The following is a 21,998-nucleotide window of genomic DNA, read 5'->3' on the forward strand; positions in this document are numbered from 1 at the left end:
TCCTTCAAATTGGAAATTATTGCATTTTTAATTTTTGCGGCGGCAAATTTGCATCTCGCCTACACATAGAAAACTGTTAGAACCGGGCCTGGCCATTCATATAAAACACATCATCTTGCTGCATAAAGGCGGATTTCCACAAGACGAAAATTTTCGCGCGAAATAAATTTTTTCGTGGATAAGCATGCGCAGATAAAAAATTTCTGTTCATTTTGACAGAAATGATTCATCTGCGCATGCGTATCGACAAAAAATTCGCTTCGCGCGATTATTTTTGTCTTGTGGAAATCCGCCTTAAGATCACATTTTAAATTTTAAAATAAAACTATTTTATTCTATTATGAAAATCGCTAGATGATTTCATGACATTACTCCTTTTCAATTTTAGTAGTTTGTTAGTGAAAATTTAAGTTGTTGGTATACAATATAAATTTAAGGGGTATTTTAATGGCTTGTTATCCAACATAAATTTTTCCAAACATCTTAATATTATTTAGAGAGAAAAAATCAACTTAGCACAATCGCTTAAAAGAAGCGGAAAAATATTCTGAAATAAAATAAAATAACAAGCAATGTAAGTAAATTATAAATGTTATTGATATTTTTTTTCCGACTTTGTTTATATTATTGATTTCATATATTTGATATTTTATTATATATATCTTTAATAGGCATTTAATTATATGCCTATTCAAGATATATATAAATAAAATATCAAATATATGAAATCAATAATATAAACAAAGTCGGAAAAAAAAATATTTATAAATAATTTATATATATTTTTTTATGTAATATTTATACCCATATGTATATATTTTTATATATATTTATATAAATATATAAAAATATATACATATGGATATAAATATTATATAATTAAATATATATAAATTATTTATATAAATTATATATATATATATATATATATATATATATATATATATATACATATAAATATATATATATATATATATATATATATATATATATATATATATATATATATATAACTAATATTTCGCAATCAAGATTTAGAAAGATGCAAAATACAACATAAATTTTGCATCTTTCTAAATCTTGATTGCTGATAACAGTTGATAACTGCAGGTAAATGTTTACCTAACAGTTGATAAACGCTGAGAAATTCCTCTGAATTTCTCAGCGTTTATCAACTGCAGGTAAACATTTACCTGCAGTTGATAAACGCTGAGAAATTCAGAGGAAATATTGCCTAATATCAGCGTTTTTTTTGCGAAAATTAATTGTTTATATTAAAGTATTGAACATGTTTCTTGATAAAAAAAATTTAAGTTAAAGTATGTTAACAATAATATAAGATATAAACATTTGAAAAATGACTAGAATGTTTTGAGAGAGATACAACTCCAAGGAAATTCAAGTAAAAGCTTTATGTCATTACTAAATGATCCCGAAGTAATAAATTTATCTTCAGCAAGCTTTATTTGTTTGTTGTTAAGTAGTATTACTATAATTAAAGATAAATAAATTATAGTTATTTGTATAAATGTAATTAACTAGAAAACTATTTATATTACACATTATTATATTACATTTTCTGAAATTTTTTGTGTTTTTGTTGTAGTCATCTCAGGAGTTTTTGCCACCCCCTCACATTGCTCACACCAAAAAATCTACTCACACCCTCATACCAATCACACAGTCAATTGAATACAGATTGAGCTCCATTGAAAACCTAATTAAAGGTGAGAAGTCTGTTCAAATACATATATTAGTTTATCTCTCTCTTTAATACCTAGATTTATTTATATTTGATTAGATTTAGTAAAATCTGTAATTTCTACAACAAAAGAAATAAAGCATCTGATAGAACGTATGTTAATTGGTCATACTGATGAAAGTTTATTTAAGAAAGCGAGTAACGCACAAAAGTTTGATGTGATGTTGTTGCAATGTCAGGATGATGAAATGGCCTCACTGTTTTTACTCAAATATTAATAAAATGTTAACAAAATGTGGTTGTAAATTTTAAGTAAAACTTCCGTTCACTTTCATTGAAATTCAGTTGAAAATTTATAGAGAAATTTTAAAAATAAATTATAAATATTATATAATATTTATTATATAAATAGTTACTAATAAATTTTATAATTTTATTTATTAGTAATTATATATATGCATGTATATATGTATATATTTATATGGTTTTATGTCTTAGTATTATTTAATTACTTTTGATTTATAAAATAGTTTAAATGTAACTCAACTATTATAAATAGTTTAGTTTTCTGTATTTAGATTAACTGGCTAGCAACAGCAGGTGGAAAATACATATCAGACATAGTACGAAGCATTTTGAATGTCTTCATGACTGATGAACTGCTGATGAATGCAGATGAACTGTTGTCACTCTGGGAAACCGTCAAACAAATATTCTATTGAGGCGTTTGTAAAGTTTATTGCAAGTAAGTATAGTAGCTATTACATTAGAGTGCATCATTTTTCAAAGTTCAAACATTACTTTTATTAATAAAATTTACACTACCCTTTAATAGATGAACTTTTTCTTTGTATCAACTAAATAATAAATAATAATAAACTATTTTAAGTTGATGTATGAAGGCATTGCAAAACTGCCACATATTACCATAATGAATTTTTTATATTGGTTTTTTTCACACCACGTCCACGTTAAATTTTTTCTGTAAAAGTATTGTATGGCTTTTGTTCTTTTTCCCAACGGGCATTTGTTTTTAAAAGTTACGTTCTAAATGTCTTTTAAACGTTTTTTAAACGTCTTTTAAACGTTCTTTAGGGAAAAATGAAGTTTTTATAAACTCTTTAAAAATATTTATTCAATAATACTTTTAGGCATCTAAATGAGCTTATTTTGTAAAAATGTTAAATTTTAGTTATTTATATTATAGGCGTTTTGAAAAACAGCTGTAGCACGGCTGTTTATACAAATTTCAGCAAAAATCTTTAGCAGCAAATGTTGCAGAATTTGTTGAATGCGACCAGACAAGGTTCGCACAGTTTGTAATTTTGATCATAATGACTAATCAAAAGTTATTGAAAACTTGCTTCGGTTCAAATTGGTTTAAATATTACTTTTAAATTATTTTTTATTTAATAAAATCTATTTTTTTTTTTAAAACAATAACATATTGCACATATAAGTAAAAAGAAATAAAAGAAGTTATTTATATTAGCTGTAACAAAATTACCAGACTAAAAAAATTTACATAATAAAAATTAACAGAAAAAAAAATGAATCGAGTCACAGACTTATTTAAGAAAATATAAATCAGTATGTGAAATAAAATAAAAGTCGTACAAGAAACAAGTTGCAAATCAACTTAGCTCCAAAACTGTAACAAATCAACTCCAGTTTTCCATTTTTTTTAAAAAACTAAAATTTTATAAAAAACTAACAAAAACCGGTTTAAAATAGAAATTAAGTCTTTTAAATTTGTAAGTTTAGTATTCTTTGGTTCATTCTTTGTACTATTAACAAAAGAAATTAAACGATAATATCTTTTACGGGTAATATCTTTTGTTATTTGTTGTTGAAAAGTAACATAGAGGAACCAGGCATTTTAAAAATGCGTTTCGGGATTAACCAAGGTTGACTAATGTGGCTATATGTAGCTATAATGTTTATAATATTAAAACCACACCAAATAAGAGCGAACGCCATACTTCATTTGTGCAAGAGTTTCATGTGGCCCACGTGTGGGAAGCATATGTTAGCCATATATATACCACTCCTCTTTATGGGATGACGTTGGTGCAGCCCACGTTTAATTACAATGCTTTTTTAGAAAACAGCTAAGTCTAAAATACTTTTTGAAACAAAATGTCCTTTCCAAATTATTGGTTAAAGAACTCATAAGGATTTTGTGTGTGGTTGTGTAAACATATTGATAAAAGTACTTCAGAACTGAGTTCCATGAGTATTGGATCCAATAAGTTTTTGATGCAACAGGAAAATTTAAAATGTTTTTATAGGTGTGGTTTTCCAGTAATTCTATCCCTTTAATAAAACTTTTAATTTTTATAAAATGGCATATTCATCATGGCTGTAAATGTTTGAATGCCTGCATTATCTTTACCAATCTCACTATATGCCACACTATATGCAATAGTTAATTCCATGTGCTAACTATTTTACAAGCTTATTATTTTGATGACGTATAAATTGAGGAGAAGTATAAGAAAACGTGAATGCTGAATAAAAACTACATTCTATAAATAACTTAAGTGAAAACCCATGTTGTTCATTTCCAACATGTGTAAGCTTAACAGGTGAGTTACAGTCAGAACAAGACAAGAACTCCTCAAACAAATCTTTTATAATGCCAAAATGCATGAATATAAAAAATAAAAGTCTTCAGATGTATTTTCGTTTTCATTTGAACTGTTTTCAATTTGAAATATAATCGATTTCTTTGTTTAACTATTTAGCACTTGTACCAAACATGTCTGATTTAAATGCACTTTCAAAGGAAATATTTTTTTGCTCTGAATCTTTATGTTGGTTTCTATGAAAATACTTTCTTTTTAATCTCCTGTAATTTTTTTATTTTCAATCTAAGAAAATTGCATTTAAATATAAAAATTTAATTAAACAATTCAATAGAATAATCACAACAACACTCATAAAATTCTTTACTTCCTCAAAATCTATTTTATTTTAAACACCAACATTGGAGTTTACTTATTTGCAAAGTTGATATAAAGCAAAGGAGATATAAATAAATAACTATAATAAGTAAGCGTTACATTAAGCAAAATATATAAAAATAGCTCAAAAGAAAGCATTGTTTCTTGTTGCTATGCAGTTGCTAAGGGCTTCCTTTTTAGATTGCAAATATAAATTAACATTTTATATCACTAAATTACTCATAAACATAGTAAAAGTATACATTTTTAAAGCCTACAATGATTCTATTTTAAAATTTGAAGAAAAAAAAATTCGAAAATTTCAACATTTTACGAGGTAATACCACCTTAAAAGCATTTTATTATTTTGATTTAAAAAATTTTGCAAATAAAAAGAAAGAGCAGCTTTTTAAAATTTTGAAAATTATATTTTAATTAACAAAAGCAAATACACTTTCATTTCAAATTTATTCTTTAAAATAACAAATACTTTAAATAGCAAAGCAACGCGTTAATAATAACTAAGTGCTTTAATAATAATAGCTGCAGAAATAGGAAAACTAAATGAGGCTGCTGTTTTAACGGAGAACTGACGCTTGTTTGAACTTTGGTCTTATGGTTTAAATCGGCACTACAATGGTTAGTCTAGCAAAAACTAATAGCATACCATTTGGACTACGCCACAAAATTTTACTACTTAAAATTCTGCGAATGATATTCGGACAATCTAACATTTGTTTAAGCATAATCATTGGGGAGTGCAATGTATTTTTTATTTTAAGACTTATAACTGTGGCATAAGTTTGTATGAGCATTGAACAAAAGTTTGAACAAGGCTGTTCTCTTGGAAAAAGATGTTCCGAAAGCATTTTTAGAAAAAAACAGTTCTGATTGTAATGGTACGATGGATTAAATGTCATGGGCAAAAAAAGGAAGAAAAAGGTCTGAATTAGTATGAAAGGTGTCTTTGTGTATGAAAATAGGAACTCAAGTTGATAGCAAAGTGAATAGTGGTTAATGGTGCAATTAGAAACTATGCAATATTTTATCAATAATTGTTAGTAATTTATCGTTAACTAGTTGTTTGACCTTTTTATTTCACTAATATTTAACAATGGTAATGTTTATTATTACATAGCTTGCATTTTCAAATTTATACCAAAATTGCTTTTGTTTCATAACTATACTAGACAGCGACTGTAATAAAGTTGTTATTATTGTTACGTATCTTAATAATTACATTATTGGCATAATACTAACATAAAAGCAGTTAGTCTATCTTTCTCATTAATTTTTTCCTAAAACTTGATTATTCTATTTATTTTGTTTTTAACCATTTCTTAATTTTAAATCACTAAAATGTTTATACTTCGCTTTTAATCTTTTATTTTTTATTCTATTTTATTTTATTGTTACTTAAGATACTGTAACATCGCTTGGGCAAGTACTAATTATACAAAACTAAAATAGCTTTACAGCAAACAAAAACATTCACGTCGAATTGTATTTGGTGCTAAGAGAGAAGAACCTTAAGAACTTCTCCTGTGTTTATTTGGAGCATTAAATATTTATAAAAATTTATTTACATCAAATTACAGTCTTTAAAATTATAGTTTAAGAGTATCATAGACCTTATCTATGGAAAAGAATCTCATACATAGCAAATACAAAGATAACCTCTCTAGATCTATTTAAAAAGGAATATAAACAGTTCTTTATATTGATGGATTACACTATGCTTGATTTTAAATGTTTCTTTTAAATAAACTGAAATAAAAAAATTAGGATAAGTTAAAAAAAAAACTAATTTTCAAAATCCATATGACAAAGTTTATTAATGATATTACCTCTTTCTCTCAGAGTGGTAGTATATATGTGTAATATTCATTAGTTTTTTTTTTTTGCTACTGTAAAGAACGTAAACTATTTGCTACTTTATGCATTAAAACTTATGTAAAACAATACGACATGTTATCTTCTAGTTTATATATTTACGTCTTTACAATAAAACAATACGACATGTTATCTTCTAGTTTATATATTTACGTCTTTACAATAAAGTATTTGTATATTACGATTTTATAAAAAATGGTGCTCAGTGATAAGACATTATCTCTTCTTCTAGCTCCAGCTATTTATTTTATAGCATATGTATGTATATAAAAACTATATTTATATTATAAGCCGATATAAACTTAAATTGCTTTTCATTACATTTTTTTTATATTGGTGAAATAAACTCTTTTCGCCAATATGAAAGAAATGTAATGAAAAGCAATTTAAATTCTATTATACACATTTTTATTTAAGAAATTATTCAAAAACAGCCTGAGGTTTCTTAAATTTAAGGCAAAATCTAAATGACATACAAAATGACTTACCTAAAAAATTAATTTATCTAATAGTTTAATTATTTAGTTTATCTAAAAAATTAATTATTTAACTTATCTAAAAGATAAAGGTTAAGTCTAAATAACAAAATATTTCATACATCTTAATATTTATTATATATTGCCTAAAGTATTCCTACATATTTATTATGTTACAAAAACTTATTATGTTGAAAAAATTTCTAAGAAAAACTAGTTTTATAGTGTTTACTTTATCTAAAATATATTTTTGTAAGGTTAGAACTTGTATTTAGTTAACAAAACGAAAAATGATCTTAATTATAAACAACTTATCAAGACAAAACTATGTTGTTTGCTAAGTTGCTCATTCCAGACCCTAGTCCATTCTATTTGAGACCTTGGAGTAAGAACAAAAAAAAATATGGGATTAAAAACAAAGAGCTATAAACCATTAACGTAGTTTTTAGGATATGTAGCTATGAAAATAGATCTTATGATATTAGACACTGACTAAGACTACAGCAAAATCGTTTTAGAAAAATATGATTTACTTTTATAAACTAGTTGCAAAACATTAGGGTTTTGCAATATGCTTTAAAAATACGTTTCGTTACAATAAATTCTTCTTTAGGACGAGATTTTTGTTTTTGCTAGAAATCCAGGAATGATTAATTTCAAAATAGGTATTTTAAATTTAATTTGGACGTCCAATGACGTCTACCGGACGTCCAAATTGGACATAAGACGTCCATTTCGGACGTTTAATGGAGGTCTGGTAGACGTCCAAATGAAATACCTTTTGTCCGCTCATAGCGAACGTCCTTTTTAGACACTTTTTGGACGAATTACAACGTCTGGCGGACGTCCAAATCCATCCAAAATTGACGTCCAATCAAACGTATGGTCGTCGTATTTAGGCATGACACCGAAATCTTGCAATAGTTTCTTTTTTCAAGTCAAAAATTTATTTACTTGTTTAAATGTTATTATACATGAAATAATTAAAAAAAATTGAGAAATTTTTATATTATTTAATTCCTTCTTTTAGCAATTTCTGCATTGCACGTTTTAACAAGTCGCCAAAAAGTGTTTCAATATTGCCCATATCAAAACAATCTTTTTCAGAGATGAGCGCTTCTAAAACAAGCAAAATTAAGAACTATTTTTCATTTATATTTAAATCTTATTATGACTTTTTTGTTCTTTATAACAAAACTTAATTGTGTACATACATCTACTCAGGGTATGAGTTCGGGCAGATATTCTTTAAAACAAAACAAAAAAGTATATTAATATTTTATTAAATTGGGTTTATAAACTTTCTTATTTTGTATTAAAAAATTATAAAGTTAAATTAAACAAAAATCTTAAGTGAAATTGTCAAATTAATTAGTAATAACTTATGTTTAAATATGCGCGTACAACTTAGAAATAATTAGTTGTACGCGCGTACAAATAATGCCTACTATAATTAAAATCAAAACAACCAGACTTAGGAAATGAATTTGAAAGTAATGATGAACTAAGCTTATCAATACAAGCCTGGTGTTATCAATAACGCAGGAAATTTGTTTTAATTTCAGTACTTAGAGAGTAGTAGAGCTTATCTGCTAAATCTGTTTGAACAAAATAATTTTTACTCGTAAAATCTCAAAATTTCAATAAAGTTTATCTGGTGATGAAGAATTTATCTGTTGTTAATTTAAAGAAGTGGAAAAAAATGAATGCGTTTAACACATTTATTTATAGATTTTTTTGAATTTACTATAACACATTGTGTTAAAGTAAATTCAAAAAAATCTATAAATGTGTTTCTCGTAAAATATAATGTGGTTGGCCTTGAAGCATACTCAAATACAAAGTTTACATGCAGTTGTAACAGAGTATTGATAAAGTTCTTTATGCATAAAAAGTTTATATGCAGTTTTACCATACTACTGGTGAAGAACTCTATTTTGTACTTGTTGATTATAAAGAGTTGAACATTAGAGTTTTTTCAAAAAACTGATTGCAAAACTAACTTACATGTTCCATGTGAATATATGAACTCTGAGGAGCTTTTGTTTTTCTATTTTGTTTCAACCTTAATTTTGATGAAACTGATATCTTTTTTATAACATCATTCTAAAAAAACATCATCCTTAACCATTAAGTACTCTGTAAAGATTTAAAAAATTTGGCTGGCTACATTAACTTATATAAAAAAGATGACAATTGTATATTATTTCTTTATTTGAAAAATTAACAAAAGAAGAGAATTTATGTTTTTCTATTGCACAGTAATTTTTTCTACATTTACATAAAAACACTGACATTACAAGCAAAAAGAAGTATTGATGGATTATGGCATTATAAAATGCAAATGTTTGTGGCACTTTTTTATTTTATAATAATTGAAAAAAAAAATTAATTTGAGAAACTAAGCGATAAAAGTTAAACAAATTTAAGGAAAACGTAAAATTATCTGAGGTATCCATTAAAAAAAAAAATTGTTTTTATACAAATAAATCATTACATATTACTTATTATGATAATAAGTACAAAATAATGTTATATGATAAGAAGTATAAAATAATGTTATATGATAAGAAGTATAAATTTATTAAAATTTGTTCCTTTATTTAATATTATTTAAAATCAATTGTTGTTAGAAGTTAATTTTTAATTCTTTTTTACCAATTAAAGAATACAATAATAAGTATTTTATTTAGTTCAACAGCTATATCGAACAAACATGTTTTTTTCATGTATAAAGTTTTTAAATAGTACATTTAACGTGATTTTACAAGTGTGCAATTTTTTTTTTCTTACTCTTTACCCTTAGTTATCCATTAAGGTGTGGCACGTTAGGAGTTATTCCATTAGGTGATTAATTTACTATATTACAACAAATATTTAGCAACTATTACATGAATTTTTTTTCTGATAGCTTATAATGATACAACGCTTTTAATTTGTTATTTACTTGTTAATTATAAAAACTTTTTATTTATAAAGAGTTACTAATTTAAGTTATTGCTTTATATTTATGTTCTACGGAACTAGCTTAGATGTTCCACGTGAATCTACCAGGCCTAAAAAAGTTGCTTTTTAACCTAAATTTTGAGAAGACTGATTAGGAGTACATCTAAAGGAGTAATTTTAAATTGGAAATAAATATCAACATGATTTTGTATGTCAGCAACATTCAAAACCATGTTGATGTTATATACATTACTAAAACATACGACACGATGTTGAATGTTTTAGTAATGTATATAATTTATATATGGGAGTAATTAAGGTAATGTTCTGAATAGCTTTTTGATAATATTATTTTTATATTTTTCTAGCTGAATGATAGAACTGAATGCAAACTTAGTCACTAAGTTCCCATTCAGTTCTATCCTTTAGCTTGAAAAATATAATTCACGCTAAATTAGTATGAAACAGTATAAATAGTAAAAAGTTTAATAGTAATATATTCACACTAAGTTCGAGTGAAAAAAATCATACCAAGTTATTAATATTCTATTTATTTTATAAGGTAATTTTAAAACTGTTTTGAAAAATATATTGTTTAAGAATCGTAGCATACTCAAATTTTATCATCTGTTTTATTGTTTGTTACAATGGTTTTCCTTTTTATGTTTGTTGTAGTTATTAAATCCATTATTTATGCCTTATTAGAGTTTTCAAAACCGTTAGAAAAACTGCTTTTTCAAAACCTTTATTTTTCAAGAAATTTTTTTGAAAAACACTGATGTTTTGATTTGTGAAATTTTGTAAAAGTATAAATTCTTTAAGGTACAAAATTTGATAGAAAAATCATGATTTTTAGTCATTATTACTTGATTTTTATGTGATTATTTTTTTTTAATGATAATTCAATACGCCTATTAACAACCGCACACATGCCTCTCTTGAAAATCAACCAATCAAATAGCGCATTAAGCTGCATATTCTGAGCCTGTATAGGATTTCAAAATATGCTAACGGAATGAACTAATTTGCATCATGGATATTTTTTGCATACACAATAACTCCCGCATAATATTGTCTATGTGATAATAATGTAACATATTAATATTATAAGAATGTAATAATAACAATTAAAAAAATAATAACAATAACAATATTAATTGCAGTAGAATATTAGTACTTTTTTTTTTTTCAATTTATTTTACTGTTTTAAGTAAAAACTAAAAAAAGTAAAACACAAAAAAAAACTATAAAAAAAAGTATAAACAGTTCACTTAGCACCCTTTTGTTATATAAAATATAAAACAAACTTTTTTTTTACAAAGATCTTTATCAAATAAACAATTAAACAGACAAGGGGTAAAAAAAAAGAAAAAGCTGACATTACGTAATTAATACGTCTTAGTTAGAGCCGCTTTTTAAAGTTCAGACAAAGTATTGTAATTTATAAAAACACTGATAATTGTTTAAGTACTGCGCTGATTTGGAAATCAAATAGTGATAAAAAAAAGATACATAAAAAATATATATTTAATAAGTATATAATAAATAATTTATATACTTAAACTATAAACTAAATAAAAATAACTTTGATATAAATATTTATAGAGAAATAACGTACTCCATTAATAGATAAAAGTGGCTTCTGTTTTTGCAGTTTTATCATTGCGCGTATGTTACGTAACTCCGTTAAAATTCCGTTAGATTAACAGAATAGTTTCCATGTATTTTTGTTAAACAGCCGCTGTTAACATGCTAAAATGAATATAGTATATGGCAAATGGAAATAATAATAAAAAAATTCAGTATAATAATATTGAATTGGGTATTTTTAATAAAACAATTTACATTTTATCTAATTATTAGTTTAAAATATTTCTTTCATAATAACAATAAACTTGTGGCAATAAGTAATGAAATATTTATTATCATTTTAAATAGAATTAATTATTAAAAAGTGTTGAGCGTTTAATATGTAACATTGTTTTATTAATAATAATAATATATGTGACAATGTGTTTTACTTTAAAAGAAGTAATTGCAATCGTTGTTTATTTAGTTGAAAAAGAATAAATGTGATGTATTTTTTATGGATAATCATTTTGGTAAGACTTTGAAAGATTATATTTTAACAAGTTTAATTCTTTTTTTTTGTATAAAAGCCGTACTTGGTATTGTGAGTTAAAGTAACTGTAAAAGTTAAAATCAGTCAAAAACATTAGTTTAAATAATGTAGCGTATAATTCATTTAAAAATTCTAATTTTTTCAGTTGAACACAGAAATACTTGGTCTTATAAGAGTATTAAACTCTGATGTATATTGGTCCCGTAAAAAAAAAAAAGCGTAAAAAGTGGTCCGTAAAAAAAAATATTTCTCCATTTTTTAAAGACACTTTTTTGCAATTTCTCCTTTGCCCCAATAATAATCATAGTTTATACTTCTATATATTCGTATTGAATGAAATTTTTACATTTATTATATATAAAAAGTAATTGAGCAAATCTAGTCACTAAGACCATTAAAACTAAATAAACTATTTTACTCTAAAAGAAAAAATGCTCAGAAATAAAAACTTAAATACAATAAAATAAGAATAAACAAAACTGAGCGCATTATTGCTATTTCTATTTTTATTTGCTTCGTCTTATTTTTTATATTATTTCAAACTTTTTAATACTAATAATTTGATTTTATTCTATTTTTAGAAGCAGTTAAATTATTTCCTGTCATTACCATTTTTACCATTAGAACTTCAATTGTTAAAAAAGAATTATTAGCAAAAACGAACAGCGTAAAACTAATAAATAAAATAAGATAGTACTGTTATTATAAAAACATGTTATAATATAAAACTAAAACTAATAATTCAAAAGAAATTAAAGTGAAAACTAAAAGTAATCTAAAAGGCTTCTTTAAAAAAAGTCTCATTTATTGGTGTAGCATTTAGAAGTGTGGGAGGTGTTTGGAATTCCAAAATTTAAAATTTTTTACTTATCCAGGTATTTTTTTAAAAATTTTTGGAAAAAGTTCAAAATAAATTGAGTTTTTTGCTTATTTAAAATGGTTTGTTTTCCACTTCTATTTTTTGCATTTAAAAGATATGAATTTTTTAATATACAACATCAGCTTAAAATAAAAAAACTTAGGAGCATCTTCTTAAATCGGTTTCGTAAAATTACCAACTTTCTGCAAAAACTTAAGGGGTATGCCCTTAAAGTAAGCCCAGAGTTGTTAACAATGCCAAGGCCAAGGTCAAGGCCAAGGTCAAGGCCAAGGTCAAGGCCAAGGTCAAGGCCAAGGTCAAGGCCAAGAGTTTTAAGGGCAAGGTCAAAATTAAGAGTTTCAAGGCCTAGCCCTACGCAAGCATTTTCAAGACCAAAGACTTCAATTTTTGCCTTTCGTTAAGGCTAATTGTTAACAAAAATCTAAGTAGCAAGTGCTGTGACAATAAAATCACATTTTATAAAAAACAGACCAAGGTTGTGCGCAGAATTCAACACAATTATTTAGAAAATTATGTGTTTTTTTTAAAGCCAAGGCCGAAACAAATAAGACCAACTCCAAAATTTTCAAGGCCAACGCCAACAGTTTCAGGGCCAAGACCAAGGCCAAGGCCTCAATTTTTGGCCTTAAGGCCAGGTCAAGACCAAGACCAAGGACTAACAACTCTGGGTAAGCCATGTAAAAGGTATTTAAAAAACTTTAAAAAAAATTATCCTTTTTTATCAAAAGTCTCGAAAAATGTGCACAAATTCATTCTTGTTTATAAAAACCTTATGTTTAGCATAGTGCAATAGTGTTGGATTTAGAAAAGGGCATGTGGTGTCCTTAAGTCCTCCTAAAACAAAGACTTTTCAACAACCCATCCCTAAACCTCACCTACCTCCTTTAATTTTATTTTATATGAATATATTTACTTACTTATTTTTAACTTTAAATTTATTTTTTGTTCCATAATATTACGACGTTGTGATTAAAAATAAAAGATTCGTAAACAGTGAATATGCAAACAAATAAAAAAAATTGCAAAGTAATTACACATAAATAATAAAAAAACTTCTCTTACTCTGTGAAAAGGAAAATTTGCAATGGACCAATGATCTTGTGATCAATAACTTCTTTAAATCGTCATAAATATAAAAATATATTCTCAAAAATATTACACAAAATTACATTATATAGTGATAAAATGTAAAAAAAAAAAAGTATACAAATGTATTCATCATATATTTCTTTAAATATTTACACATACATACATTTATTGCTAATGCATTATTCAAAGTATATTTATACATATTAAAAAAATAAGAATTTATCTAAAGAGCTTGCATTGAATAAATTTAGAACAAATCAGTAACTAAATATTTATGCTTTAAAGGACTCATTTTATTATATGTATTTTAAAAAGTAATTGAAGTTTTCAAAAATAATAATATTTAGACTAGTTGACCGGACCCGTAAAAATACGCGTCTTTATAAGTCTATTCCACACCGACCTTTTCTATAATTTTTCCTTGTATATATATCTTAACATAAAAATTTATTCTAAAAAAAAATAACTTGCGTACCTTTAGACATACATAGAGCTTATAAGAGATTTATAAAATGGTTTGCTGTTCTTCTAAACGCATATCTTCGATAGCTAAGTGGTTTGGTGCGCTGTCATCGGTGTCGTTAAGGATGGTTCAGATTCTCCCCAAAGCGTAAAAGATTTTTAAGTTTTTTCACTCTTGATGTTTATATTTATAGCCAAAAAAAAAATTAGGAAAAAAAGACTTTCTAATTGTTGAAATAAAATTTTAAATTTTTCTTATATTTTACATATATTATACACGATCTTACCGCCAGTAAACTCAACTTATGATTAAGTCGTTTACACTTACAAACGTTTGTAAGTAACGTTATATAAATGGGGGAACTGAGAAGGTGACTTGATTTTAGCAAACAGAAATTATTAAGAGAGGAGCAAATCTAAAATCAAAGTTTCATATTTTCCAGTTGGATGAGAAAATATGTTTTGTATATGTTTCAATAAGTGTATTTTTATAAATACAATAACATAAATACAAAAACTCAAAAAAAAAATAGCTTAAGCAAATTACAAATTTTCTAATTACAAACCGAGGTCCATCAATATGGAATCATTTCCAAAATAAAAATATTAAAGACCTAAAAAGCATTTCATTGTTTAAACAACAAACTAAAATGCATCTCCTTAATTCCTGACATATATATTATTGTTTACAGTATTTGTTTTCAGATTTTTTTGTGTTTTTTCTTTTTATTTATTTTTTATTTTTTTCTTCTTATGTGTTTTAATTTTATTAAATTTTTTATTTTTTCTAAAGGTGAACTTTTAGTGACTAAAGGGGCTCTATGAAAAGGTTGTGATGATAAACGCATCATCCTTACCTTCTTTGAGTCCCTGACTGATTATAACATTATATATATATATATATATATTATAAATTAAAAAGATTAAAAACGTTTTTTATAAAGGTTTTTTATGTTTACGATGTTATTTATTTTATATAAAAAGTTGTAATATTGTTTAATCACCGAAATAAAAGTTAAAAAAAAAAAAAAAAAAAAAAAAAAATATTTAGAAAAATTTTTTTAATTCATAATTCATTTCTGTACACAGCTCGTTTATATATTTTTCGAAGATCAAAATGTTGCTATCTTCAGCAAACATTATAGTTGAAATTCATTTTGATGCCATACAGAGATTGTTTACATAGATTAAAAAAAAATCAAACTGTTGGGAGTAAATAAAATTATTTTTTTCCACAAAAAAAAATATAATCTATTATGCATTATTCTTTTAAATATCTTAGAGTATTAATATTGGTCTAAAAGTACTTACTTCGCTTGTATCTTCTGATGCAAATAAAGGTATCTTTCCTGAAAAAAAGTTTTTTCTCAGGAAATATATCTTTTTGCAACAAAGCTTGTAATTGGGGTAAAATAAATGAGAACACCGCAATAAAAAAGTATGAAAATATAAAAACTATATCAGTAACGAGATGCGGATTTATCATTAACCAAAAACGGCTTCGGCTCGGTACAAGCCCTGATGGAATTGTAGTAGTAAATGAAAACATATATATATATATGATATATATATATAACATGATATATATATATTTATGTATGGATGTATATATATATATATATATATATATATATATATATATATATATATATATATATATATATATATATATATATATATATATATATATATATATATATATATATATATATATATATATATATCCCTATATACATATCCTGTTAGTGTATTCTACAAATAGAGTGCTAAATATTCTTAAAGAACAGAGCAATAATAAATCAGTACAAACATTTATCTAAATTTCTTCACCATCAATAGGTTCAAAAGAAAGTAAACGTTTGGTCCATAAGGTTTTACATGGTTTGCTCGGGAGCTTTGAAAAAAAAACTGTTCATATAGAAGGCATTCTAAATGCTCATGTATGGGCAAAAGTACATCAGCTGATGATATTTTAAACAATTTTTTTGGTTGCAAGTAGTTTTTTTTTAACACATGTGTCCAGGTGGGAAATCGACTAGCAAATAACTAACGATGTTTGACCCGCTAAATAAGGTATCGAATAGCTAGCAACATTCGTGATAAAGACAGCGCCACAAGCTCGTCAGTTATATAAGCTACCAATTAGCTAGTGAAAACTTGTAAGAATAACTACAACTATTGGGCTAGAAGATATCAGCTAGATTATAAAATATGCTCAAAGAATCGCATGCTACGTTTTTCAGGGGAATGAATCACAACCATTGAAATAAGTTTGCATTTATAACAAATTAAATACAACATGTTAATACTTGTTTCCATAAAAAGTTATAAATGTTAAAGCCATTATAAAATGTTAAAAGAAAATTTATAGATTACTTTTGAAAAATAAAAAGTCGTTAACAACTAAATGATTTTGCTTAAATTAAATTAATAATTTTAAAAGTTATTTAAAAAGATAGAAGAATAAAATTTTTGTCAAATTTTAGTTTTTTTTATCTTTATCAACTTTTTTTTTATCTCTATTAACAGAGACTCCCCTAAAATATTACGTCAATATTCAATTACCCCACCCCTTCTCCTTCCAAGAAAAAAAAAATTCAAATGGAATAAAAACAGCAACCATATTTTGAATAGAATAGTTTACAATTAAAATAAAATAGATATTAAGACTGAGCTATTTAGAGAACCATTTAAAATAACAAATGCTTGTTCTGAAAAAAAAAAAAGTGAATAAAAGTTAAAAAGTATAGAAAAAAAGTTTTTAAACTTTAAACTTAAGAACATATTTCCAGTTTATAACTGCAAAAACTTACTCCAAACAAAAAAATAAAAATTAGAGTGTTCACAAAAATGTATACAATTTACAAGTTGAAATTAGAACATATTTCAAATTAATGCAACACTTCAATGTGCCAATCCTCCTTCTTCAATCCTCTTTCTTCAATCATCTTCCTTCAATCATCTTCCTTCAATCATCTTCCTTCAGTCCTCCTCCTTCAATCCTCCTCATCAATCCTCCTCTTTCAATCCTCCTCCATCATTCCTCCTCACTTTAACTTTATAACTAGTTAAATTTTACACTAAAAGCCAATTATTTCTAACAGAGTTTAGTAAAACAAAAAATGCATTTAACAAATGGTATAAGCCAAGGGTCAGCAATCTAATGAGACAGAAGAGCCAAAAGTTGTAGTTTACAAAGTTTTAGTCTACTGTGCAAACAAAAGAGATTTATGTAAGTGCATGGTCTACATTATATTATTTAAACGTTATTACCAGGGGTCGGCAACCTGCGGCTTGCAAGCCTCGTGTGGTTTATTAGTTGTCAAGATGCGCCTCTTTAGCACCATGCACAAATATTATTATAAGAGTTACCAACATCTTTATTGCAAATCTTTTTTCAAATCATCTACCAAGTCTTTATTTCAATATTATATTAATATTTGTGCATGGAGCTAAAGAGCCGCATCAACCGCAGGACTATAAACGCTGCCAAATTTTTTTTTTTTTAAGTAACTAAATTTATGAAAAAGTAACACTGCTGATGTCAGCTTGTCTTGACCTCCCCCGCTCCCCTGTCAACAAATGTCAAAAAAATTCAACCCCCCCTCCCCTACTTTGTTGACTTAATGTATGGACATCCCCCTTAGGTGTGAAGTGGTTAATTCGCCAAGTATTTATTTATTTTCCTTTACAAATTGCTGTAAGTTGATTACGGAAAGAGTCCTGTCCATTATTTATGTTAACAATTTTTAGACAATTTTTACCTCCCCCTTGTCAACAACGTCAAACTTACAGAAACTCACCTTCCCTAGTTAAATTATACCAACATTCAATGACTCCTCCCCCTCCCCCGAATGAACCAATATTGATAATAGTGTTAAATATTTATCACAGTTTATGTACAGTGCTAAGTCACAATCCATTAATATGCCTATTCTTATATTTATATTTTTCTACTCTTTAGTTCCATAACATGGAGCTAAAGAGCAGCATCTTAACTAGGGAAGTACTAGGTACAAACAAAACATTTTTATCACTTTATTGTCACAAAATATAAATATTATTTGAAATTACTCAAGTTTTTAATGGATTTTAATGAATTTCTCTAATTGATTTAATTGTGATAATTTTTTTTATGTCAACACAACAAATTTTATGAAATGTCTTAATTGAAACCTCGAAGTAATGGTTTCCTGTTTTATACTAAATTAGTTTTTCTAAATAATATCTATAAACTTATTATAAGAAATTGAATTATTAAGTTATGTCAAACAATAATACGTTTTCTCCTATTGAACACATCACTTCAATATCCGATTTGAAGAAAAGGTTAAAAAAAAAGAAAGACCTTAGAAAAACAAAACCCTTTAAACTATAGTGATGACGAAATTGTTTTACGTTTTTCATTCGGTCAAATAGGAATTGAAATTTGTAGACAGTCCATTGCAGAAGCAACTAAAACTACATATGAATATTATTCAAATGAAGAGGAAAAATAAAAATGGGTATGCAACGAATGTAATAGTAACAGATCTAAAAGGTACTCAAGTAAAACATCGAAAAATATATTAGATTACCTGCTTGGACATGATCACAAAATAATAACGCCGAAAAAAAACAAAAAACATGAGTGGCTTTTTAACAATGAATACTAAAAGACTTCAATCTTAATGAATGAAGTCTTTTAGTATTCAATATTGCCTGTTGTCTTCCATTTATGTTGGTAGAAATAATGCTTTTAAAGAACTTATTTTTTGTTTAAATACGAAGTTGAAATTACTCTTTTAAGTTACCTGCGCTGTAGTATCTGAAACGCCACTAACGTACGCAACTGTATAAATTCTTTAAAATTTAATTTAAACATTCAATCAATAAGTTGGATGGGGTATATTTTGTAATTAGTAGCAAAACGTGTCATAGATTTAGTTGAAGAAGGTGAAAATGATCCTTTATTTGATTCAAAATGTGAAAACTCGTTGGCGCACGTTTCTAATGGCAGAAAGAATGCTTAAACTTCACTTCTACACATAAAAGATATCTTTAATTCGAAGCAATAATAGAAAGATATCAGAAAATATTTGCTCAATGAAGATGAAATTAATTACTTAAACGAAACGGTAAATGCATTAGCAAGCTTCAATCAAGTAATTGTTTTACTTTCGGGAGATACTTATGGAACATGTTCTTTTATTCATTTAAGTATAAAGTACCTTGAGAAGCAACTAATAAAAAAAAAAAAGTCAAACCTATTTAACCGTGCTATTAAAAATGCATTTGTTAGAAACTTTACAAATTTACAAAGATTCATATGAATTAGAAAATAATTCATTTTTTATTATGCGCCACTTATTTGGATCCAAATAATAAAAGTTTTTATTATTTGGATGCAAATAATAAGAAAGGAGGAAAAAAAAATATTTGAAATGCGTGAAGGAATTTTTGTCGGATTTTTATCTGAAAAAAAAAGTTTGTGAAATAATTCCACATAAAAAGATGACAATTAAAAAATTTTTAAGTTATCACTTGAGGATGAAGATGATGATTCCGAAGATAATAGTGATAAAAATATAAGTTTAGATTTAAAAAAAAGATATCAGTGGTTAAATAAATTTGTCAGCGCATGAGCAACTTATTTCAACATCTATAAGACTCGGCGATATCAAACAAAAATTTAAAAACCATGTGTCTTATTGTAGATAAACCAAAACCTGGCTTAGGGAATACAAATATTGGGAATGCAACTACTTGGTTGTTTATGAAGCCAGAGTTGAGCGGTGAGGGTATGGGTTTAGTCGTCAGTCTCCATAAATATTTCAGTATTTTATTAAGAATACTTTTCTCTGGCTGTGATATCATTTATTATAAATAACTTTGTACTAAAACTAAAACTCTTTATTTCAATCTATACTCGTGGTACTATACTCATGTTACTGTGCACAAAAAACTTGTAAATAACACTGAAGCTGTAAAAACATGCCTACTTCCGATCCGATAGCTATCGGAAGAGTTTCAAGATACCCGCAAAAAAATTCTCCTCAATTCCGTGCGCAGCATACAAGAAAAAGCTAACGTATTTCTAAAAATACAAATTTGCTCAATATGCTTTTTGTAACGACAAATCCTGTCATCAACTTAGACAGAGAAATATCAAGTAAGAAAAGAAATATTTTACAATTAGAAGTTTTGAATTTAGTTGCCCCACCTGTAATACCACCATAGGTAAATAGAAATACAATTCTGTGTGGTGATGAATATTATTTAGGGTCCGATTCTTCGCATAGTGAAAATAACAATGATTCATCTGATGATAATTGTTAAGAAAATGTTTTTTTGTTTTGCGTTATCAGCTGAATTATAACTATATATTTTTTTATTTCTATTTTTGGCAAACTTTTATTACATAACTTATGTGTTAAAGAATTTATTTTTATTACCTATTTAACTTTTTTCATTGCTAAAATTTAAAAGTTCTTAAAAATATAAAAATACTTACATAATAAAAACTTAAAAATAAAATCAAAAAATGCGTAACTAATCAATAAAACACCAAAATATTATTAATTACCTTCTTAGAAATCTAATTGCAGAACTAAATATTTTTGCCCACCTAGCTTGTATAAAGCAATACACTGAGCAGCGTTTTAATGTTTTTAGAAATTTTTAGTTTTTTGAAAACTTCCCCTTTTTATTTGTTATATTATCTTTATATATGTTATTTATATTATATCTATAAAACTTCAAAAATGATTTGTTTTGCATTTTAAAAAATCGAAAATTAAAAAAAAAAAAAAAAAAAAGGTGCCAGTGCGGTAGAATTTAAACCAAGGCAATACACTTAAGAACACTAACCACTTCGGCTACGTAGACATATTGATAAAAATAATTTAAATACTAAATAATAAACAAAAGAGCTTTTTTTAACGGCAAAAAAATTATATAAATTATATAAATTATATAAATTACATAAATTATATAAATTATACAAATTATATAAATTATATAAATTATATAATTTATATAATTTATATAAATTATATAACTTATATAAATTATATAAATTATCTAAATCAAAATTAAGTAGATGTTGCCGCAAAGCAATTTTCAATTAAAAAAAACTGTAAAACTTGATATATGTTTTAAGATTGCATTATTTGAAGATTCCATAAGTTAGTTATTTGCATATAAAAGTAATGACTGAAGAAAATGAAAAATGTTTCCTGTTAAACTTAGATGCTAAAAACCAAACTGTGCTTTACAGCACAGTAAGCTTTTTAGCATGAAGAAATGGATTTTCTTTAGCCATTATCATTATTTAATTAGTTATTACCACGTACCTTAAATCTTACGTACCAAAAATAAATATATAATTACATACCTAGCATGCTGCAATAATGCATCGTCTTTGAAAAAGCTCTTTTTCCATATATTTGGGAATATTGTTTAAATATTGGTTAATGGTGTAAATTAATTATCCAAGTTATGC

At 25.7% G+C, this 21,998-nt stretch overlaps 1 protein-coding gene across 3 annotated transcripts in view; it reads left to right on the forward strand.

Moving 5' to 3' along the window:
• Positions 1–1,604: 1,604 nt before the first annotated feature.
• Positions 1,605–21,998, forward strand: part of LOC105850306 (uncharacterized) — a 110,571-nt gene continuing 90,177 nt past the window's right edge. For 2 of the 3 annotated variants that reach the window (XM_065817390.1, XM_065817392.1), the window contains exon 1: positions 11,967–12,064. In XM_065817390.1, coding sequence (XP_065673462.1) covers positions 12,038–12,064 — 27 coding nt within the window. In that variant the 5' untranslated portion in view covers positions 11,967–12,037. Of the gene's footprint in view, positions 1,728–2,280; positions 2,448–11,966; positions 12,065–21,998 lie in introns of those variants that run through there. The other variant, XM_065817391.1, reaches the window with a different exon arrangement.

Source organism: Hydra vulgaris, chromosome 14 (assembly GCF_038396675.1).
Source record: "Hydra vulgaris chromosome 14, alternate assembly HydraT2T_AEP".
Lineage (NCBI taxonomy): Eukaryota > Metazoa > Cnidaria > Hydrozoa > Anthoathecata > Hydridae > Hydra > Hydra vulgaris.